Consider the following 18,983-nt stretch of genomic DNA (forward strand, 5'->3'; position numbering starts at 1 on the left):
CCACGCGCCACACCTTTAAAAAGAGTCGTCATTTCTTCTGGTTCGTTTCATCATCTCTGCCCACGTTTATCGCCACCTTGATGCTGTTACTTGTGCCGTTCCCCTTGCCTGGAAGTTCTCTCCTGTCCTTCCACCTACCCAAACTGTAAGCATTAAAAAAAGGAATCCTCTCCTGAGGCTTCTGATTCTTCCAGCCTTCAGTGAGCAACTTCTTCTCTGAATTTCTAATCCTGCGTGATCTTTTTTTTTTTTTTTTTACAACATTTAAAGTGGGATTTATTTGATGAATTGCATGAAGCTTTCAGAACATTTGCTGCAACTCAAGTAGAAGGAGGCAAGTGTTCACATAATATGTTAACCTGTAGTCAAGAAAGACATTTCAGCTAAAGTATGTCAGTCCCCCAATCTGAAATCACTTAAACATCACTGATATAGTATTTGGAAGAATTTCTGTATACAAGATTTTTCAGACTGACATATAGTACTCAGTGCTTCAAGGGCTAGGTAAAATTAATTCTCTTTTGTTCAACAGTGCCTCCTTTCCACTAGATAAAGTTTGGTCTCCAGTCCCACTATCCAGTGCCTGCCTCACATTGAGTCGTACTTCACTGGACCACATAAAGTGTTTACATTATAAAAGGCTTCTAGATCACTTGGTTCAAGTGTAATAGCTGCTTTCATTAATGTCGCAGGAGCAAGGGAACTCTCTCCAATAATTCTCAGGTTGATACGTTTGATTTTCCAAGTATTCTCCACAAAAGGGCAGTGGATGAGTCCAAAAATCTGTTCAAAAATGCCCCAACAGGTGTTCCCTCGGTGGACAGTCCCAGCAAACTCTAACCATAATGAGACCATGGGGAGAAGTGCATTTCAGTCCATGGGAATTTAGGTTGGGACTGAGAAAAAGTTATTCTTCATTCACTAGTGACAGCAGACGAAGTCTCACAATTTCTGCTCCATGGTGGTCTATCACATTTTGTTTCAGATGTGTGGTAATAGAACCTAAGCTTGACGTCATGCCAGAAGTGCTGTGGCCCCCATTCTTCTTGACGTGGTCCCAGAATAGCATTCTGAGAATTAAGAAGTGCAGAGCACCAGTGACAGAATTCTGCGCCTAATCGACGAAAATCAAACTTTTCAGCTTTTCTATCTTCTTCCTCCTGCTGTTCAGAGAGTCTCATGTCCTCTGTCTCAACTGGCCCTGCCACTTCCTTCAGTTTCAGTTGTGACTGCTCTTTCTAGTAATCCTTCGCATGCTGAATAAGGTTGTGTTTTTCAGTAGCTGGAGGTAGAATAACCCACTGTGTCGCCAAGTACTTAAATATGATTTCTCGGTGGACTGTTTTACGCCTCAAAAGTTCTTCTGCACCTTGACTGTACACTAATATTTCACGAATGGCATCTTGGTGGTCCTCAGGCTGCACCAGGCGGTTGGTGATGGTATCGCATAGGGCCATGATCTCGTCGTTGTCCAATAGGCCGAGCAGGTTACGACAGCCCTCCATCTCTGGGTAGCTGAGCCCCGACTTCTCAACCCCCAGAAAGGGGGGGAGAGGATGCCAATAACGTTGCCCCCTTAGGCCCACCAGGCTGGCACCTTGGCAACAGATCCCCTAATCCTGCGTGATCTTTATTGCACAGTTTGCATTTGACTGCATGTTGTTTGTGTCATTAAATATCATTTCAATTATACATTTTCATTAGATCCATGAACATTATAAATTCCATTTTGGCATTCCTTTGGCCAAATTCTCTTTCTTTGATGGGTACTTATTTTCTTCCTTTTATTGTTAATGAGCTTTTCTAGTGCCTGCCTTCTGTTCTAACTAGATGGTCAGTTAGTATATCAGTCGGAAAAGACCTACTGAACACCCACCATGTGCTGGCGAAATGTGTTCAAGGCAGATTTATTTTCACTGTCATGGAGCTCACAATCTCCCAGTTTTCTCCAGCAAGAAACCCCTATTTCCTCAAAGAGAATTACATGTTTTAAAGTCCTTTATTCCTGCTGTGGAGATACCCTCGCAAACAAGATATAAAGCACCCATCCCATAAGTTTGGCTACAAGAGGTTCCCATTGTCATGTCTAAAAGTAAGTAAAAGGGAATAATAGCAATTACATATTTACCATTTTTTGAGCAATTTCTGTGAGTCAGGCACTCTATAAAGCCTTTCATATGTATTAACTCATTTATTGCTCACATCAACTCAATCATGATAGACAATCACATTACTGTTATCTTCATGGCACAGAAAAGGAAACTGAAGCCAGGAGAGATTAGGTAACTTGTCCAAGATCAGGCAGCTGACAGATGGTGGAGTCAGGGTTAACTCCAGAACTCAGCACAATATAAATGTTAGTTACTCTTTCATATAATCCCTCAGTCCCTCGTCTGTAAAATGGGGATGTTAGGTTTGATCTGATGTATCCCAGTTTATTTCTGTAACGGGTGTATGATCAGAAATTCATCTGTGTATAAATTCCAAGGATCTTTTAATGATAAATTTTACTGAATTAAGAGTGTCTACACTTAGTGGTTGAGTATTAGATATGACTCCACCATGATTCAAATGTACATGAAGGTATGATTTATACCTATTTTCCTTCTGTCAGCAGTCCTTCATTATGTCAGTTTGGTGATGTGAATTTAATGGAGTTAAACTGCAGCTGCTCAAAATTGTGTGACTAATGACACTGCACTTCAGTTATAATTGGTACTTGATCCAAGGATGCTAGAGGTACACCTGGCAAGGTTAGTTCTACAAAAGGACCAGCGGGGCTGGCGGCAAATGCTTGCTCTCCTGTGAAGTCATGTGTGTTGGCCAGATTGATAGAGAGCATTTGCTAACAAGCCTTCTGGGGCACACCGTTGGCCCCCAGATCACTGCAAGTGCAGTGGAGTGGAAAGATCACAGCCAGGCAGATCTGCAATGCATCCCCACTGACACCTGTTCAGCTTTCAGAGCCTGGCCCAGCACCTAAGATCCTGTAGGAGAGCTGTAAGGTTTAGACTTGATACAGATAAAACATCTAGCATAAAGCTAGTATTTTGGACTTGCCAGCCTCTATGATCATATGAGCCAATTCCAATAAATAAATAAATAAGATATATGGAGAGAGATGCATGTAGAGATGCATGTATGTATATGTGTATTGGGTTGTGATAAAAAAATGTATTTTTTACTCTAGGTCAAGGTCAAAAACTGTTTTAAAAGTACTGCCTTAGGTCTTATCATGACCAATAATTGCACTATCTCCAAAAGCCTTGTAACATCACATCTTATTTCTCTAGTCACTCACCTCAGATCCACTGGTTTTACCATTTCTCACTGTTTGATACACACTCACACCTTCCCTGTTCTCCCACTCAGCTTAGGTTCTGTCGTTTTCATACAGTCCCTCCCTTAACTCCCTTTTCTTCTTTGACTTCAGAGTATTTGTTTGACACACTCCACCTTGGTTCGTCCCTAATCTTGACGTATTTCATCCTGGACACAGGCAACAAACTGCACATGACTCAAGAAAATACAACTGTGCTGATTTGTTGTACTTTAAGTTCATGGCCACAAGTGCCAGGTGGGCTGCTGTGCTACATTTCTGGATAAAGTCACTCTCCTGCTCTTAGGCAGTACAGTGTCACACCCTTGTGTTTGTTTTCAATCTCAGGCAAACTCTATCCACAAGGAGGCAAAGACACCTGTTTTCATTTTGTTATGTAGCTAAAGATTCCGTGATAAAGAGTGTATTTTTCTTCTAAGACTTAGTAAAAGTCTCATGAAAGGTTTTAATTAACTGGGTTTGGGTCATTGGCCTGGTTGTGAACAAATCACTATGGCCAAGTTCCGGCTTTTGTGTCCACGCCTGTAAATCAGGCTGGATCCAGGCTTCCCAGGCCACATGGGCTAAGAATGAGGGAGTGCTCGCTCCCCCAAAGAGATGTTTTGGCTCGCCCGTGTAAAATGAGACAGGAGTCTTGTGTATGAGATTGTATATGAGGTTCATAACACAATGCCGAACCCATAGCAAGTAAGCATTAGCTCAATACAGACGGCACATAGAAAAGCTTTGGGATGCAGACAAAGTTCTACTTAGATAAAATCTATAACCCTAAAAACTTCCATCACTGAACAACAAAAAAATGAAAATAAATAAAATATGATCTCTCTTCTTGCTCAAGATTCTAGAACAGAACCACAAAATGCATCTAAGGAAAGAAGAAAAAAGGAAATAAACTTACAAGCAAAAATCAATGAATCAGAAAATAGAAAATGGTAGTTTTACTTCTCAGTTTTTTGTTTTTGAACAAAATAAATAAACGTACATAACTCTGGCAAGCTTAATTAAAAAAATAAAGGAGAGGCTAAAACACAAGTGTACTAAATAAGAATTAGAATCATGAAGTAAACAGATCCAATATTTTAAAAATTATAATTGAACACTATACACAATTTGAACACTGATGAATAGAATGATTTTAGCATGTTTTATGTTTATTAAGCAAATATTATACAAGTGAAACACGACCGTATTGTCATAGAAAGAAATCAAACAATTAAGTACAGCAAAACCAAGAAATCCCCTTTTCCATATCTCTTGAACTCGTCTTCTTAAAGATAACCACCGTCAAGAGTTGAGTGTTCATTGTTTTCCCCTACTGAGGCCTATACATATGTGTGTATTTATGTCTTCGGTGTCATGTGGGAAAATCTACGTGTGAGATAATATTATCCATGCTGCTCTGGAACTTCCTTTTTCACTTAAGCAAATGAGTTGATGGTAAATCTAGTGTTGACATGTGGATCTGCCTCATCCAATTTTACAGCTTCAGCGTGTTCCTTGGGAGGGTAGCCTTTTAAATTACTTAACCACATCTCTGTTGATGGACATTTAGGATGTTAGAAACTTTGCTTTTATCAACAACATGGAAATTGAGCATCTCTGCATCTTTGGGCACAAGTACAAGCATTTCTTTAGCATAAATTCCTGGAAGAATTTATCATTTCTAGTTTGATAGAGGGTGGCAACTCACCTTCCTAAAAGTCAACACCAATATACTTTTCGCATTACTCTTTTAGATGTTTTTTTTTTTGCTCATTCTTGAAAATCTTTTCTATCATCAGTGTTTTTACTCTGCCAATTGGATGAGGCCACCCAGCAATATATCTCATGCTTTCACTGCTCCCCAGTAATTTCTATTACTTATTGATCAGAAGAGTCAAAAGATAAAGCTCCCTCCTCAGTTTTCATCTCTCCAGACTTGGGAATATTAGTAAAATTTCTCAGGTTTATGTCTCTTCACCAGAATGGTTTCTAGGGATTGAAACAGACGTAGGAGCAGAATCAAGTTTATCCCCAGCTCTGCTCAAATTGAATTAGGTCTCCTCTCTTTCTTTCCTTCCTCCCTCCCTCCCTCCCTCCCTTCCTTCTTTCCTGATACATTTTGTAATGGGAGAGAGGTAGCTTGTTTCTTAATTTTTACTCATTTCTTTAGGTATTGGCAAAGAGGTTTTCTGTGAAGAAATTTCAGTCTTAAGGCAGAAGTCGAGCTGATTCTTTTCTATGAATGCAGTGGTCTCTTGCTCATCACTGACAATAGTAATTTTACTTATTGAAAAGCGTTTTTGCTTCTTCTCTTTGCAGTTTTACCTGTGGATATTGTTCCTTCTTTTAATGCAGTTAAGTATCGATCTTTCCTGGTGGTTCAAAGCAGGTTGACCAAATGTTATTACTAATGTTTGACTATTTTGTAACCTACAAAAACAGTGAATTCATATTTTGCAAGTCTCGTAAGACCCTCTGTTTCTCTGCCTATGCTTTTCTATGTTGTTTGGTCACCGATAGGGTTACCAGGTGGGGTGGGCTGGCCCCTTGTGAACCAGAACCTCTGAGGGCTTCCCACTGCCGAGCCACACCGCAAGCGGGAGGGGCAGAGGGCGGAGGTTGAGCACTGCTTCCCATTTCATCACCCTGAGGAACTGCTCCTCCACTTTTCATACCCACCTGTTGACTGTGGCATTGAGACTACACGGGACCACGCTCATCTCTGTGACAGCGTCTCCTACAGCAGGGGTCCCCAACCCCTGCCCTGGGCCGTGCAAATGAAGCTTCATCTGCCGCTCCCCATCGCTCCCATTACCGCCTGAACCCATCTCCTCCCAACCACCGCCCCCCCCAGCCGCTCCCCTCCGCCCGACACCGCCCCCCACCCCCACCCCAGACGGTGGAAAAATTGTCTTCCACAAAATGGGTTCCTGGTGCCAAAAAGGCTGGGGACCGCTGCCCTACAGCATGTTGGGTAGCACTTGGCTCCCTGGATCTGCTCTATTCTTCTGTCTTGCTTTCATGCATTCTGCAACATTTCTGGTCTACTTGTTACACTTGTTACACTTTTTCCTTTATTTTCCTCCCCGTAAGGTAATGAGCATGCTCACTTTACTATATTGATCTAAATTCTCATGAATGATTTTAAGGAATAATTACTGACTCAAGAAATGTTAGAAAATCTGAATATAAAAACCATGATTTTTTTGCAATTGTTGATGAATATCCTTCCCCATTAGGGCTCCAGATCTGAACTGCTTTATGGATAATTTTTATATTACTCTCATATAAATTATTTATACTCTTGCCGAACACGGAAAAAATGTAGAATTTCTCATGTCCTTTTAGAAAGCCAGATTAATCATAATAAAAACACCTGACCAAAATTGAATACAATAAAAGTTTAGCCTTTTGAATGAATATAGATACAAGCATCCCAAATAAAATCTTAGCAAAACACATACGATGGCAAAATAAAATAATAACAACAGTACAACATTACCAAGGAGGTGAATATGAGTACACTTCAACATTAACACAGATTGACGTAACATAAAATATTACATCACAGAAAACAAACCAAAAAGAACAGGTATCTCAGTATCTGTAAAAGGCCTTACACAAAATCTCATTTATAATTAAAGTGTATTTTTATATTAGAAATGAAGTTAGCTAATTCTTTAATAAGATGAAGACTCCATAGTGGAAAAAAGAACAAACGTCATACTTAAGGGTAAAATACAGAATTATTCCATAAATAGCATAAACAGAAGAAGGACATCTGATATTTTATCATCACTTTTGCATTATTTTTATAGTTCTAGCCAATGCAATGTGGCAAGAAAAATGAATGAGTTAGACTTTTTGGAAAGAGGATTTAAAATTTTTGTCAACTAGAGATTAAATAATTGTCTAACTGAAAAACATTGAAACTAGTAAGAGTATCCATTATGGGTGCCAGTTATTGAATATATGTGGGAAAGGTAATAACTTGCTTATATATCAAGGAAAAATCATGAAAAATATCTTGCGGAAAGATTCATTTACAAAACAATCATACATTTAACTCATACAGGAATAACCATAACAAAAGATGCAGGAATTTTATGAAGACAATGAAAAATTCTTCCTGTGGTCATGCAATATAATTCAATAGAACAGACTAATGGTGATGATGTAGCATAAGGCATACCATGTTCTTGGAAGGGACTATATTGTATTATATTATATTATATATACCTGAATTTCCCCTCAAGAAATCAGTAAATGAAATTAAAGTCCAGTAAAAATATAAACAGCATATTTTGGGGGGTAATTGATCTAATAAACTTAAATTTCTAGGAAAATAAAGGTGTGAGAATAGTCAAGACACTTTGGAATGGTAGTTTAGGGTTTGGAGTCTCAAAGTGATGGTACATAGTAAGTACTATCATGATAGTGTGGTCCTGAAAGTAACAGATGAATAGAACAAAATAAAATGTCCCAGGACAGATTCAAGTACGTATCAAGCTAAATATAAGAGAAACATGTCATTTCAAGTCAGCAAGGAAAGAATAGGTATTAGGAAAACTAGTTCATCATTTGGGGTGGGGGGGAAACATTGAATGGTTACCTTACAACACATAGAGAAATTGTTTACGTAAGAAACGTACTCAGAATAACCCTTTCTTGGTAACTTTCCCTGGTCTCATTCATAATCTCTTGAGATGTTTAGTACACTGGATTGAATTCTCCTGTTTGTAAAGGAAAAAAAGAGACCTAATCATATACAAAGAAGGAACTTTTTTTTTTTTTTTTTTTTTGTGGTACGTGGGCCTCTCACTGTTGTGGCCTCTCCCGTTGCAGAGCACAGGCTCCAGACACGCAGGCTCAGCCGCTCCGCAGCATGCGGGATCCTCCCGGACCTGGGCCCGAACCCGTGTCCCCTGCATTGGCAGGTGGACTCTCAACCACTGTGCCACCAGGGAAGCCCCGGAACTATTTTTTAAAATCAATATATATCCATGTCTAAAACCGTTATTTTTTTCCTGGGCAAATGGGTCTATAAAAATCACATTCCTATATAGTCTAGGATTTGAATTATTCCAAATCCTTTAAAAGAGCGAGAGCCGTGTCAGAGGCTAAGCTGTAAAAAGCTCGGAGGTGAGCTTGGGCTTTTAGTGTTTAATTAGTAAAGATAAGCATTATCCTTGCAGCCCCAGCTACTATTATGCCAGTAGTTGAAGGGCAGAATGCTAAAGAGAAGGGGCGATCAGATGGATAAAATGACCAAGTCAGTATGCAGGAAAATATCAGCAGTGATGAACCTTGCGGTCTTGCCCTCAGTTGCCTAATAATATATCTGGAAAAGGTATATGATTGTCGAGAAATAATAATCAGAACTAAAAAGGAAAGTAACAACCTTTGTTGAAAGAGGTGCTGTGCATGGGTGTGTCAAGGCATGCCTTATACGTTCTGGTGAGTTAACTAAGCCTGGGGGGTCTATGCCTACTTCAGAGAGTATAATGAGCACACAGATCTCCAACTGGAAATCAGGTGTGCACAAAGTAACCGTCTCCTGCTTCTGAAGCTGGGTTTCCATTTTTAGCGCCTGTTTTCACAGTAGCAGAAATGTAATCTCAGTGCATTCTGGGGACCCTCAGGGTCTCCCCCTCCCTCCCCCTGCCCCCAGTCCTGCTCTCACTCCGTATCTCTGGTTTGGTCTTAGAGATGCCAAGATATCATAGGGAGTCTGGGTTTCGGCCGTTGTTACCCATCCACTGGGCATCTGATGAGCTGTACTTTGTCCTTCCTGTCCTTGGTCACCAGCCCACGCCTATCACGGTTGCGTCATGCCTTGTTCCTGATCCCCAGGCTTCTCCAGAGCCTGCTCCGTCTCAGCTGACTGATTCTTCTTCCATGCCTCTGGAGTTTTGAGGGGCCCCTAGGGAGTTGTTGCTGGTGCTTTCTAAGGAATCCACAGCCCTTCTCCTCTTCTGCTCTCTCTCTTTGAGGCTTGCCGCTTCCCTGGGTGCTCCCTGGGGACCGAGGCACAAGGCTCCTTTGCTCTCAAATTCCCTTGGCTCATCTAGGGGGTCGATGTCTCTCCTCCAGCTCCTGCCTTGGGAGGGGGACAGATAGGAAGCACCAGGCTGTCGCTCTCCTACTTTCCCTCTGACTCATACCTCCTTCTCCTGTAACATAAGGAAAGCTTAAAAATCTCTAGAGGTGGAGAACCAAGGAAACTCACTCTGACTCCCCTTATCCTTCAGGTCCATTATTTATGCCCCACATCCTTCTAAAGTTCACCTAAAATATAAACTCAATTTTGGCCTACTACCATAAAAAGTATGTGATATCTTTTAAATAAAAGAAATACCAATATTATAATAAACCAAAGAAAAAATTATGGACTCAGCATTCCTCTACTCTCAGAAGAGAAACTGAGAATAAATAAAAAATAACCGTATAGCCCTCCTTGAATCAACTTTTAGCTGTTATTTATTTAAATAGGTCCTGCTTTTTAACTAACAGTTCTTATTTCTTGCTGCTTAACTTACACTGTAGCCTGGAGATTTTGAGAACTGCGGTCAGTCTACTGAAAATGCCCCTTGGTCCTTCTGCATGTGCTAATTCACTTCTTAACAAGGTGTATCTCAGAACCTGCACCCATTTCTTGCGTATGTCAGAGAGTCTGAAAGAATTGACTCAGGACAGAAGCAAGACGCATGAGAACATCTCTGTGTGATTATCAAGCTTTCCATTTATTTTTGGCTAAATCAATAATTCATGAAAATTACCATTTGTCAAGACCTTAGTTAAAGCCCTATCCCTCGGGGGAGGTGGGTCCCGGGAGAAATAATAGAACAAAGAAAAGTCCAGATACTTGGTGAAATGTCCCCTACCTGGTCTCAAAGGAAAACAAACCCTCGCTATTTGTAGTTGAGGCCCCTGTGCGTTCAGAAAACATTTGTCCTTCGAGGTTCCTGACAACAGCAAGCCTTTGTAAAGTTTAGGGTTACATTTCTTGATACGTGTTCCTGAGAACAAGGAATATTACTGGATAGGGCATGGGTAGTGGGAGTCCGTGGTCCAAAAGCCTTGGAAAACATTGGATTAAGCAAAATTTAACTGGTATCTTTACTGAAAAGTCATTTCAGAGACTGTAACATGCTAATGTTTATAAGGAATGCTCAAGAGAGGGTAGTCTTTCCAATTTATTCTATCACAGAATACTTTGCTACGGAACATTTCCCAGGATTAGGGCTATATCTGGGGAAACTCTGGCCTCTTCCAGCATTAGAAATGGCAAGCAAAGACTTGAGCATCCACTCAGAGTGAGACCTAGTAGGAACGGCTCCAGCACCCAGCACAGTGTCTGGCCTTCAGGGGATATCACTAGTCTCTCTCTCTCATCATCCTTTCTTGTCCAAACTACAAAGACTATTATTGATCACCAACAGTGGTAAGAACACTTTTTAATATTGTCTTGTAATTCTGTTTATTTTGTTTCTCGGTCTGGAACTACCACCATGCTCGTCTCCATCTGCAAAACTCTTACTCCTTCTTCTACAAGGTCCTTCTTAAACTCCACTTACTTTGGGAATTCTTGGTGATCTATTTTATTGGAACTCTTAATGACTCACAGGATAGCCATTAATACATATTAATCAACATGTCACCTGAGATTGAGAAAACCATTTTGCCCCCCCCCCCCCACATGAGATGAGTAAGGATCATAATGATCAGAATAGTCACTGGGACCTCTTGTCAAGTCTGCTTCATCCTTTGGTGAGAACGGTCTTGTGTCCAGTGCTGTATCTTCAGTTCTGACAGTGACTTGATTCACCTCCAACTCCCACTTGGCCATTTGACTGCTACCTACTCAGCTCCATTTCTCCAGTCCTACTCGCGGGTCCCCGAGTCAGTTTAGAGCATTCACCAGCATGCCCAACTGCAAAGACAGACGAAAAAAGCTGACTAGCAAACACACGCCAGGCCAGCTGGAGAAGGACCCATTCAGTGGCGATACTTGGAATGGCTTCTGAGTATTCTTTCATCTGCGACATCTGCCCTATCACAGATTTTATGTTTCTTTGTAAGATATTTTAGATTTTCTCTATTTGTACCCTCTGCTAACATTACAGTTTGGGACTTTATGATTTCATGGCTCACATCTAACTCTGGACTCTCCACTGGGTTGTCTACATCCAAGCTTTTCTAACCAATCCAGCATTCAGCTCGCAGAGTAATTTTCTAAAATGTTACCTTCACTCTTCCTGGACTGAGCACAAGAAATCAGCCGCTCGAATTTGAAGTCTGAAGATCGCAGACCCTAACATTTTTGTCTCAAGTTAAAAGAGAGAGCACTGAAACACTTCCTTACGGCTGAAATAAGTATAAATGAAGATTTGGTCACAGGGCATTACTCAACATTTATTGTCTGTGTCTTGCAGCAGACACCTTAGTGCTTATTCCTTGTGACCTAAAATATCATGTCCCCCCACCCCAGTCAGTTCCTTAAGACCCATGTTGAAATCCAGCCCCTCCACCAAATCTCCCTCCTTATTTCTAGCTAATTATCAGGACTCCTGCTTTCTTCTCTAGTCTTGTTTTTGTGCTGATTCTAGTCCCCCCAGTGCCTTCCCCAGGCCAGCCCACACTTGGTTCACACTGAACACAAGCGGTTTACACTGCACGATGCTCCCTCCCATCTCTTGGCTTCTAGGTGGTGCTCTCTCAGACTGGGATGCCCAGCCCCCAATCCTCTAGGTTCATTAGTTCATGAACAGATCTTCACCAGGCATCTCCTTGCACCAACTAATATGCTAGATGTTCCAGGTGTGCTACTGAGGAGTGGTTCCTGGCTCCTTGGAGTACTCAGCTTCTAACGGGGAAACACAGACATAACCACACACCTGTAACATTGCAAACCCTCAATCAAGTCTGTAAGGAAACTGCCGGGAACTTTGAGAATCTGTACCAGGAGACATGATCAAACCAGGGACAGGGGATGCAGAGGGAAGGCATCCTTAAAGATGTGTACAGCTGACATCTGAGGGATGAAGAGGGTGTACATTCTGGGTCGAAACACCATGTGCTTTGGGACAGGAAGGGACAGGGCACATCCCGGAGCTGGATGTGAATCCGGTGAGTGGGCAGCACACCTGTGTTCAGTTGAACACAGTGTGATTTTGCATTCTCAAGAGTGTGTGTACGTTTTGTCTCATTAAGATCATAAGCTCCTAAAACAAGGAATGGGGCAGTGGAGCGCCCTAGCGTTGTTCCCGAGATATGTCAGTCTTCTGGGGGAAGGGTGGCAGTATGAAAGGTCCAGTGAAGCACCCAAAATTCTTTGAGGAGAACCATTCATGAATCCATGCACATCAACACCAGACACTCCTCTCACCAAAAACAACATCCTCATTCGTGCCGTCCAGCATGGGAGCCACTAGCTCTTGTGGTGACTGAACATTTGACATGTGGCCCGTCCCTGTAAAGCAGTGCTGAGAGTGTAAAACACACACTGGATTTTGAAGACGTGGTGTGAAAAGAAAGAACATAATGACCTCAGGAATTTTATATTGACTGCATGGTAAAATCACAGTTTTAGGTATGTTGGCTGTATTAGTAAATTAATTTCACCTGCTTTCTACCGTTTTTAAGGTGGCTACTAGACATTTTAAATGACCTGTGAGGCTTGTGTTCATGGCTTCTATTTTATTTCTAATGTACAGAGCTGCCCTAGAGCTAGATACGGTGTGAGTGGTCCTTAGAACCCTGTCTCCTTCATAGTGTGGGTGTTTAATACCCACATAAAGGAAATACCTGTGCTGGGAACGTGAAAGCAAAACGCATAATATCCTACCGTGTTGGAGCTAGAAGGGAACTTGGCGACCACCATTTTCCAGATGGGAAAACCCAAGCATGTTTGTCAACATTTATGGGATTGCGTATACTTTCAGAATAACTTTAAAACTGCCTTTTTTTTTTTTTTTTTGGTCTCACTTTTGCAAGTCAGACTGAAATACCAAGAGACAAACTAGAATATATTAAAGCTCAAGTTAGTATTAAACCTCAACTAGATTTCTGATGTCCAGTTTTAGGACACAAAGAGGCCTTAAAGCTTGGCAGGATTTACTGTTCATCCTTGTACAAGGCCATTGCTCTGCGGCAGTGGAACCTAACAAGCTCTTCACTAGTTTACATAAAAGGCCATTGCTCTGCGGCAGTGGAACCTAACAAGCTCTTCACTAGTTTACAGAATAGGTTGGGACTGGCACTTCATAAACAGAAAATCATGTCCAGTCCTGGGTATTTATCCAACCGGCACAAAAACAGCGATTCTACCCAGGCACCGAGTCAGAACCACCAGGTCCCCTTTGGAAGGTTAAAAAGGACTTCAATTCCACGTCAGATAGAGCACAGGAAGCAGAAGTTTCCCCTGTGAGTTTCCTGCATCCCTAGCTCTGCTGCCGCTGCCAGCCCTGGTCAGCAACCGCAGTGCGCCCCGAAAGCAGCCTGCACAGCTTGCAAGGGTGGGTACGAAGAGGTCAGGCTACCGCCCACATTGCGGGGCGTCCTGCCGAGACGAGGAAGCCAAGAAATCAGGAACAAATCGGACTGGAATTAAAAACCACCTCATGCAGGTTCCACGGGCCACCTCCCTCCATTAAACAGCAAGGCGATTTGTATCCCTTCCTGACCTGCTCTCCGAGGAGGGCAGGGAGAGGATATAGGGTCGGGGGAGGCAAGAGAAAGAGGAAACCGCTTAGGAAAGGACGTATAACTCCTTTAGCTTGGCGAGCGGGCGCGCGCGGGCGCGCGCACACACACACACACACACACACCAGTGTAAGCAACACTAAAAAAATCCCTCAAAAACTGGGCATATGGATTTGGAATTGTACCTGATATAATTTTTTAAATCTTAATTTCTCCCCTTATTTATTGGCTCATTTCCTAAGAGGTTGCTCCTTTCCAGGTGCTGGGGAACTCTGATCATCCTAAACGAATACAAAGGAAAACAATCAGATGAAAAAACAAAAAACACCAAAAACTGCTGCGGGGAGAAAAGGCTTTGCTTCGGGGCCGGCAGTGGACAGCAGAGTAGGTGGAAGGCGAAGCCGCAGCGGAGGAATTCGGTTAGTCCAGGACAAATGGGGGCGTGGCGCGCGGCTTGGTCCCGGGAACCTCCGCCAACAAAACTTCTGAAGGTTCGCGGAGGGGGCGGGGGGCGGGGCAGAGCGGGGGAAGGATGTAGCGACTCCGGAGGGAGGGAACCGGGGCTCTCGGAGGGGTCAGGGCTGCGAAGGGCAGAGCGGCGTCGCAGAGGTTTGGGAACCCCTGATCCAGCGAGCGGCTGGCTGGGTGGAAGTCAGGTCCCCGGGGATCCGGCTGCCCTGGCTGTCAGACGCCCCAGGAGCCGCCGCAGACCCGGCAGCGCTCCGAGGGGGCGAGGCCGCCGGCTGTGGTTGGCGGGGAGGGGTGGGCGGAGTGGGGAAGGGGCGTCGCCCCTGTCGCCCCCGCCCTCTCCGATGTCATTGGGCGGCCGCCTCGGGGTCCGCGCCACCTTTTCGCCGTCGCACCCCGCCCTCCCCGCTGCGCTCGTTCGGGGGCCTGTCTGGCCCTGGCCGTTGACGTCACCTCCAAGTTTGCTGCCCTCGGAGCCCCACGTGTGGCTGCAGCGACGGCCCGGGAGGCGGCGAGCGCAGTGGCCACGGCTGCTGACAGGTCCCGCGCAGCCCGGCTCGTCCACGCCGCTCCCAGGTGGGGCCCGAGAGCCGCCGGAGCGGCTGGGCGCGCACCAAGAGGGTCGGACGGCTCGGCGCGGGTCCTCTGGCTCCCGCTCGGGTAGAGGGACTCGGGGGACCTCGCCCCGGGGCCGAGAGCGCGCGCCCAGGCGGGCCGGGGACCGAGGAAGCGGTGGCTGGGAGGCACAGTCCCCGCCGCGGTCTGCAGCGCACGGAGCTCAGCGGCCTCGGAGCCGCACGTCCCCTCACCGGGACCGAGCGAGGGATGCACGATCGCTGAGCTGGGACTCCCGCCGAGAGGCCGTTTCGGCCCGGGTTTGAGACGCACGCCTTCGCCACCGCCGCCGACACCCCCATTCCGGCGACTCTCGGGGATCGGGGGCGCCGAGCGCGGCCCCGGGCTCAGGACTTGGGCGATTCTCAGACTATGGTTTCTTAAGCACGGCACCACGTCCCCCTTCCCGCCCCCTCGACCGGAGGCTGGGATCCAGCGCGGGGCTCCGGGGGCTCCGTCTCCCCGAGGAGCCTCGGCTGCCGCCGCCCGGGCAGCTCGCACGGCCGCAGGGGCGCAGGGCGATGTGGCCTCCGGCCAGCGCGCCGGCCCCCCCGGAGGATGCCACGGCACCTGGCGAAGTCCCGGCCTAGCATGGCCAGCGCGCTGCCCGACGTCGCCTCCGGCTAGGATGGCCCCTCCGGCCCCGGCCGGCTCCCACCCCACCTCGACCGAGCCGCTGTCCCGCAGCATCTTCCGGAAGTTCTTGCTGATGCTCTGCTCCCTGCTCACATCCCTCTACGTCTTCTACTGCCTGGCCGAGCGCTGCCAGACCCTGTCGGGCCCCGTCGTGGGGCGGTCGGGCGGTGGCAAGGAGGCGGGGGCCCCGGGTCGCGGCGTCCTGGCGGGAGGCGCGGGGGAGCCGGTGGCGTGGCCCGCGGTCGCGCGAAGGAAGCGCCTCCTGCAAGTGCAGCCGTGGCCGAGGCGCCGGCCGCCCGCGCTGCGGGACGACGGCGAGATGGCGGCCTGGGAAGAGGAGACCCCTGGCCTGGCGGGGAGTCCCGGCGGCTCCGGGGCCGGGAGCAGCGTGGCCGAGACGCCGCCGGGGACCCTGGCCCTGCTGCTGGACGAAGGCAGCAAGCAGCTGCCGCAGGCCATCATCATCGGCGTGAAGAAGGGCGGCACGCGGGCGCTGCTCGAGTTCCTGCGCGTGCACCCCGACGTGCGCGCCGTGGGCGCCGAGCCCCACTTCTTCGACCGCAGCTACGACAAGGGCCTCGCCTGGTACCGGTGAGCTGGGGCCGGACAAGGCGGGCAGGCGGGGGCGGCCAGAGCCCGGGGTAGGGGCTTGAGGAGCCCGTGGTGACGCCCACCCAGTTCATCGCCCTCCCCGGTTTCATGCAGAGGGCAGAGGGTCATCGGTAGTTGTCCTTAAGATGAAGGGTTTCCTTCCCCACCCTGCCTTCTCCCGGGGAAGAGGGAGCGGGTCGGAGGGAAATTTTGGCCTTGCAGATTTTGTCTTTAGTTCTTGGAATTCCCTTTTCCCCAAATAGCCAATCTCATCATTTTCTCCTGCTTTGCGAAAGTTTCCCTGTGCGTAGCTAAAGAGAGAAAAAAAAAGAAACATGTGTCTTCCAAGTTAGAAACCTGTTCACCAATTACTAGATACGTGACCTAGTGGATCCCTTTCCCAAGGAAGCCTGTTTTTATTTCTTCTTCATCTTCTGGGCGATTCCCTGCGGTTAACGCAGGCTTTGCCATCGCCTGTTTATTTATTTACCTTAACTCTTTGCCTAATTATCCTAGGTAGTAAGTAATATAGACACTGAGTTAAAGTGTCAAGAACTAGACTCTAGGTTTTGGGGAGATATATGTGAGAGCAGCGTGCTTTAAAGATGGCTTCGTTGGCAATAACTTTTGTTTGGGGCTAGGAATGACTTCGTATAAAATGCTTTCTGTATTTGTAGGGAAGAGTACCTTTTGATTCTGGACTGGCAGAAACTTTTCTAAAGATCTCCAAACAATTCCCTTTAAAAATGAGGTAGACAAAATTTTTTGAAAGGAAGAAACGTGGGGAAAAACAGAGATCCTGGTTACATTGTGAAAAACCCTCCTAATACAGTGTAGGAAACAAGTCTGATTTAGGTCTTAATCTTAAACTTACCAGTCTTCTCAAATTCAAACCACCTTTAATAATAGAATAAGCCAAACTCTAATAAATCTTAGTGTCACCTGGATTTTGTTTGCCATAAAATATTGGCCTTTTTTTCTTTCCTCTGAGTATATGGAAAAATAGGCCAGAATTTTCCATTTTATAAAGTTTTATCTTGTTCATTAAATTTGCAATCTCCTTGTTATCTTGACTGAAATCATAGGACAAAAGTTACAATACCATTTAAATATATTTCAAAAGCCCACTCAATTAACCATTCATCCCCAAAAGAGAAATGGATGTGATTTGACAAGTTTATTTACTCGAGGGTCAAGCACAGGAAGCAAATTTACAGTAACCCAACTCATGAGAAAACATTTGGTCCTAAAAGTCGAACTAGAACATTAAACATGTTTAAAACAGTAACTTTCCATTTGTTGGAGAGGAAGACAAAACCACCTTCCCTTACTATAGAATATAGATCATTTAAAATCATCAGCCACTTAAAAAATCCCCTTGTGTTTCTGTCATTTATGTTGTATCCTCTGGGAAGTTCTTATAAAAATGACCTGTTGAATCTGGAAACAACAGGTCCTTCTTCTTAGCACAAAGGCAGCTCTGTTTTTTCCATCAAGGACACAAGAAAGAAGTGATTAAAGACCCCTAAAACTCTTATCTATAGCAGTTTGCATTGTATGTGGCCTGGTACAGGGCTATAAGTGAACACATTTCAAGCCGACTGCCCAAAAACATCTAAGACAATGTTGGACTCAGAGGTGCTATTAAATATGGTGAAACATTTAGTACTAAAACCCTTTATTTTCATTTTGCTATATAGCCTTTATTTCCACAAAGTAGGACTGTTTCTTCCTCTTCCAGAAATGAGTATTTGGGGGCACAGTATATCCACAGAGCTGGATCTTATTTTCCGTTGACCTTTCTGAGCTTGTGTAAGAGAAGGAAGGTTTCAAGGTAACTAGAAACACAAGTATTTAAAAAAAAAAAAAAAGGAAAGGAAAAAAAGAAGAAAAAGTCATGAACTTTGAGGCTGCTGTCTCGTTTGGAAACTGGAGGCATGCTATAAAGTAAATATCTCCTTGGACTGTTTACTTCGGTAGAGGAGTTTTATAAAGCAGTTTATGGTGGTTACAAAAATAACTGCACAGTAGACTTAGACTTCATGGTTTGGTGAATTTAATTTTCCAAGTGTTGGAGCAGTGTCTTTGTTTTACCATTTGCAGTGGTCTTTTATTGGACGCATAAATTTAAGTTTAAATCAATTACATGGAAAACTATTTAAGAAGTCCAACCTATGGGGCCTGGATTATGAGATTATTTAATGAAACTTTGCTACAGTTCTCTTTCATCTCGGCCCTGAACTTGGAGTTAGATGTTTGTGAAAAAGACTGAAGACTTACTTACCAATGACAAAAAATCACACAGAATGCCATTTAACTATTAGGCACGTTTTAGCTGCTTGTGTTTAGCCAGTATTTTAGGTAAAGGGATTCGGTAAGACCTTCTTGAGTCAGCCCCAAAATTGTAATATAGGGTTTCTAACACACATTTATGACCAGACACGCACACACACACACGAACAGAAAGAAAACCCTAGTATTTGAACCCTGAAGTGAATTATAGAAGAGAAAAAAATTTGTACAATATTTTTTACAATAATTTAAAAAAAAATTGTACAATATTTTCTCTCATTGACATGGGAGAATCATGATGTCTAGCCTTGTTTTTTCGCCCAGTGAAAATTCTCTCAATTTGTCGTAATAGTTT

General features: G+C 44.6%; 1 protein-coding gene and 1 pseudogene across 1 annotated transcript in view; one reads left to right on the top strand and one right to left on the bottom strand.

Annotated features, from left to right (window-relative positions):
* Nucleotides 1–524: 524 nt before the first annotated feature.
* Nucleotides 525–6,150, bottom strand: LOC137212557 (uncharacterized protein C3orf38 homolog pseudogene; annotated as a pseudogene).
* A 9,534-nt stretch (nt 6,151–15,684) lies between these two features.
* Nucleotides 15,685–18,983, top strand: part of HS3ST3A1 (heparan sulfate-glucosamine 3-sulfotransferase 3A1) — an 85,216-nt gene continuing 81,917 nt past the window's right edge. Inside the window, exon 1 of the mRNA XM_067714899.1 lies at nt 15,685–16,336. Coding sequence (XP_067571000.1) covers nt 15,738–16,336 — 599 coding nt within the window. The 5' untranslated portion in view covers nt 15,685–15,737. The remainder of the gene's footprint in view (nt 16,337–18,983) is intronic.

This window comes from Pseudorca crassidens, chromosome 19 (assembly GCF_039906515.1).
Source record: "Pseudorca crassidens isolate mPseCra1 chromosome 19, mPseCra1.hap1, whole genome shotgun sequence".
NCBI classification, from domain to species: Eukaryota; Metazoa; Chordata; class Mammalia; order Artiodactyla; family Delphinidae; genus Pseudorca; species Pseudorca crassidens.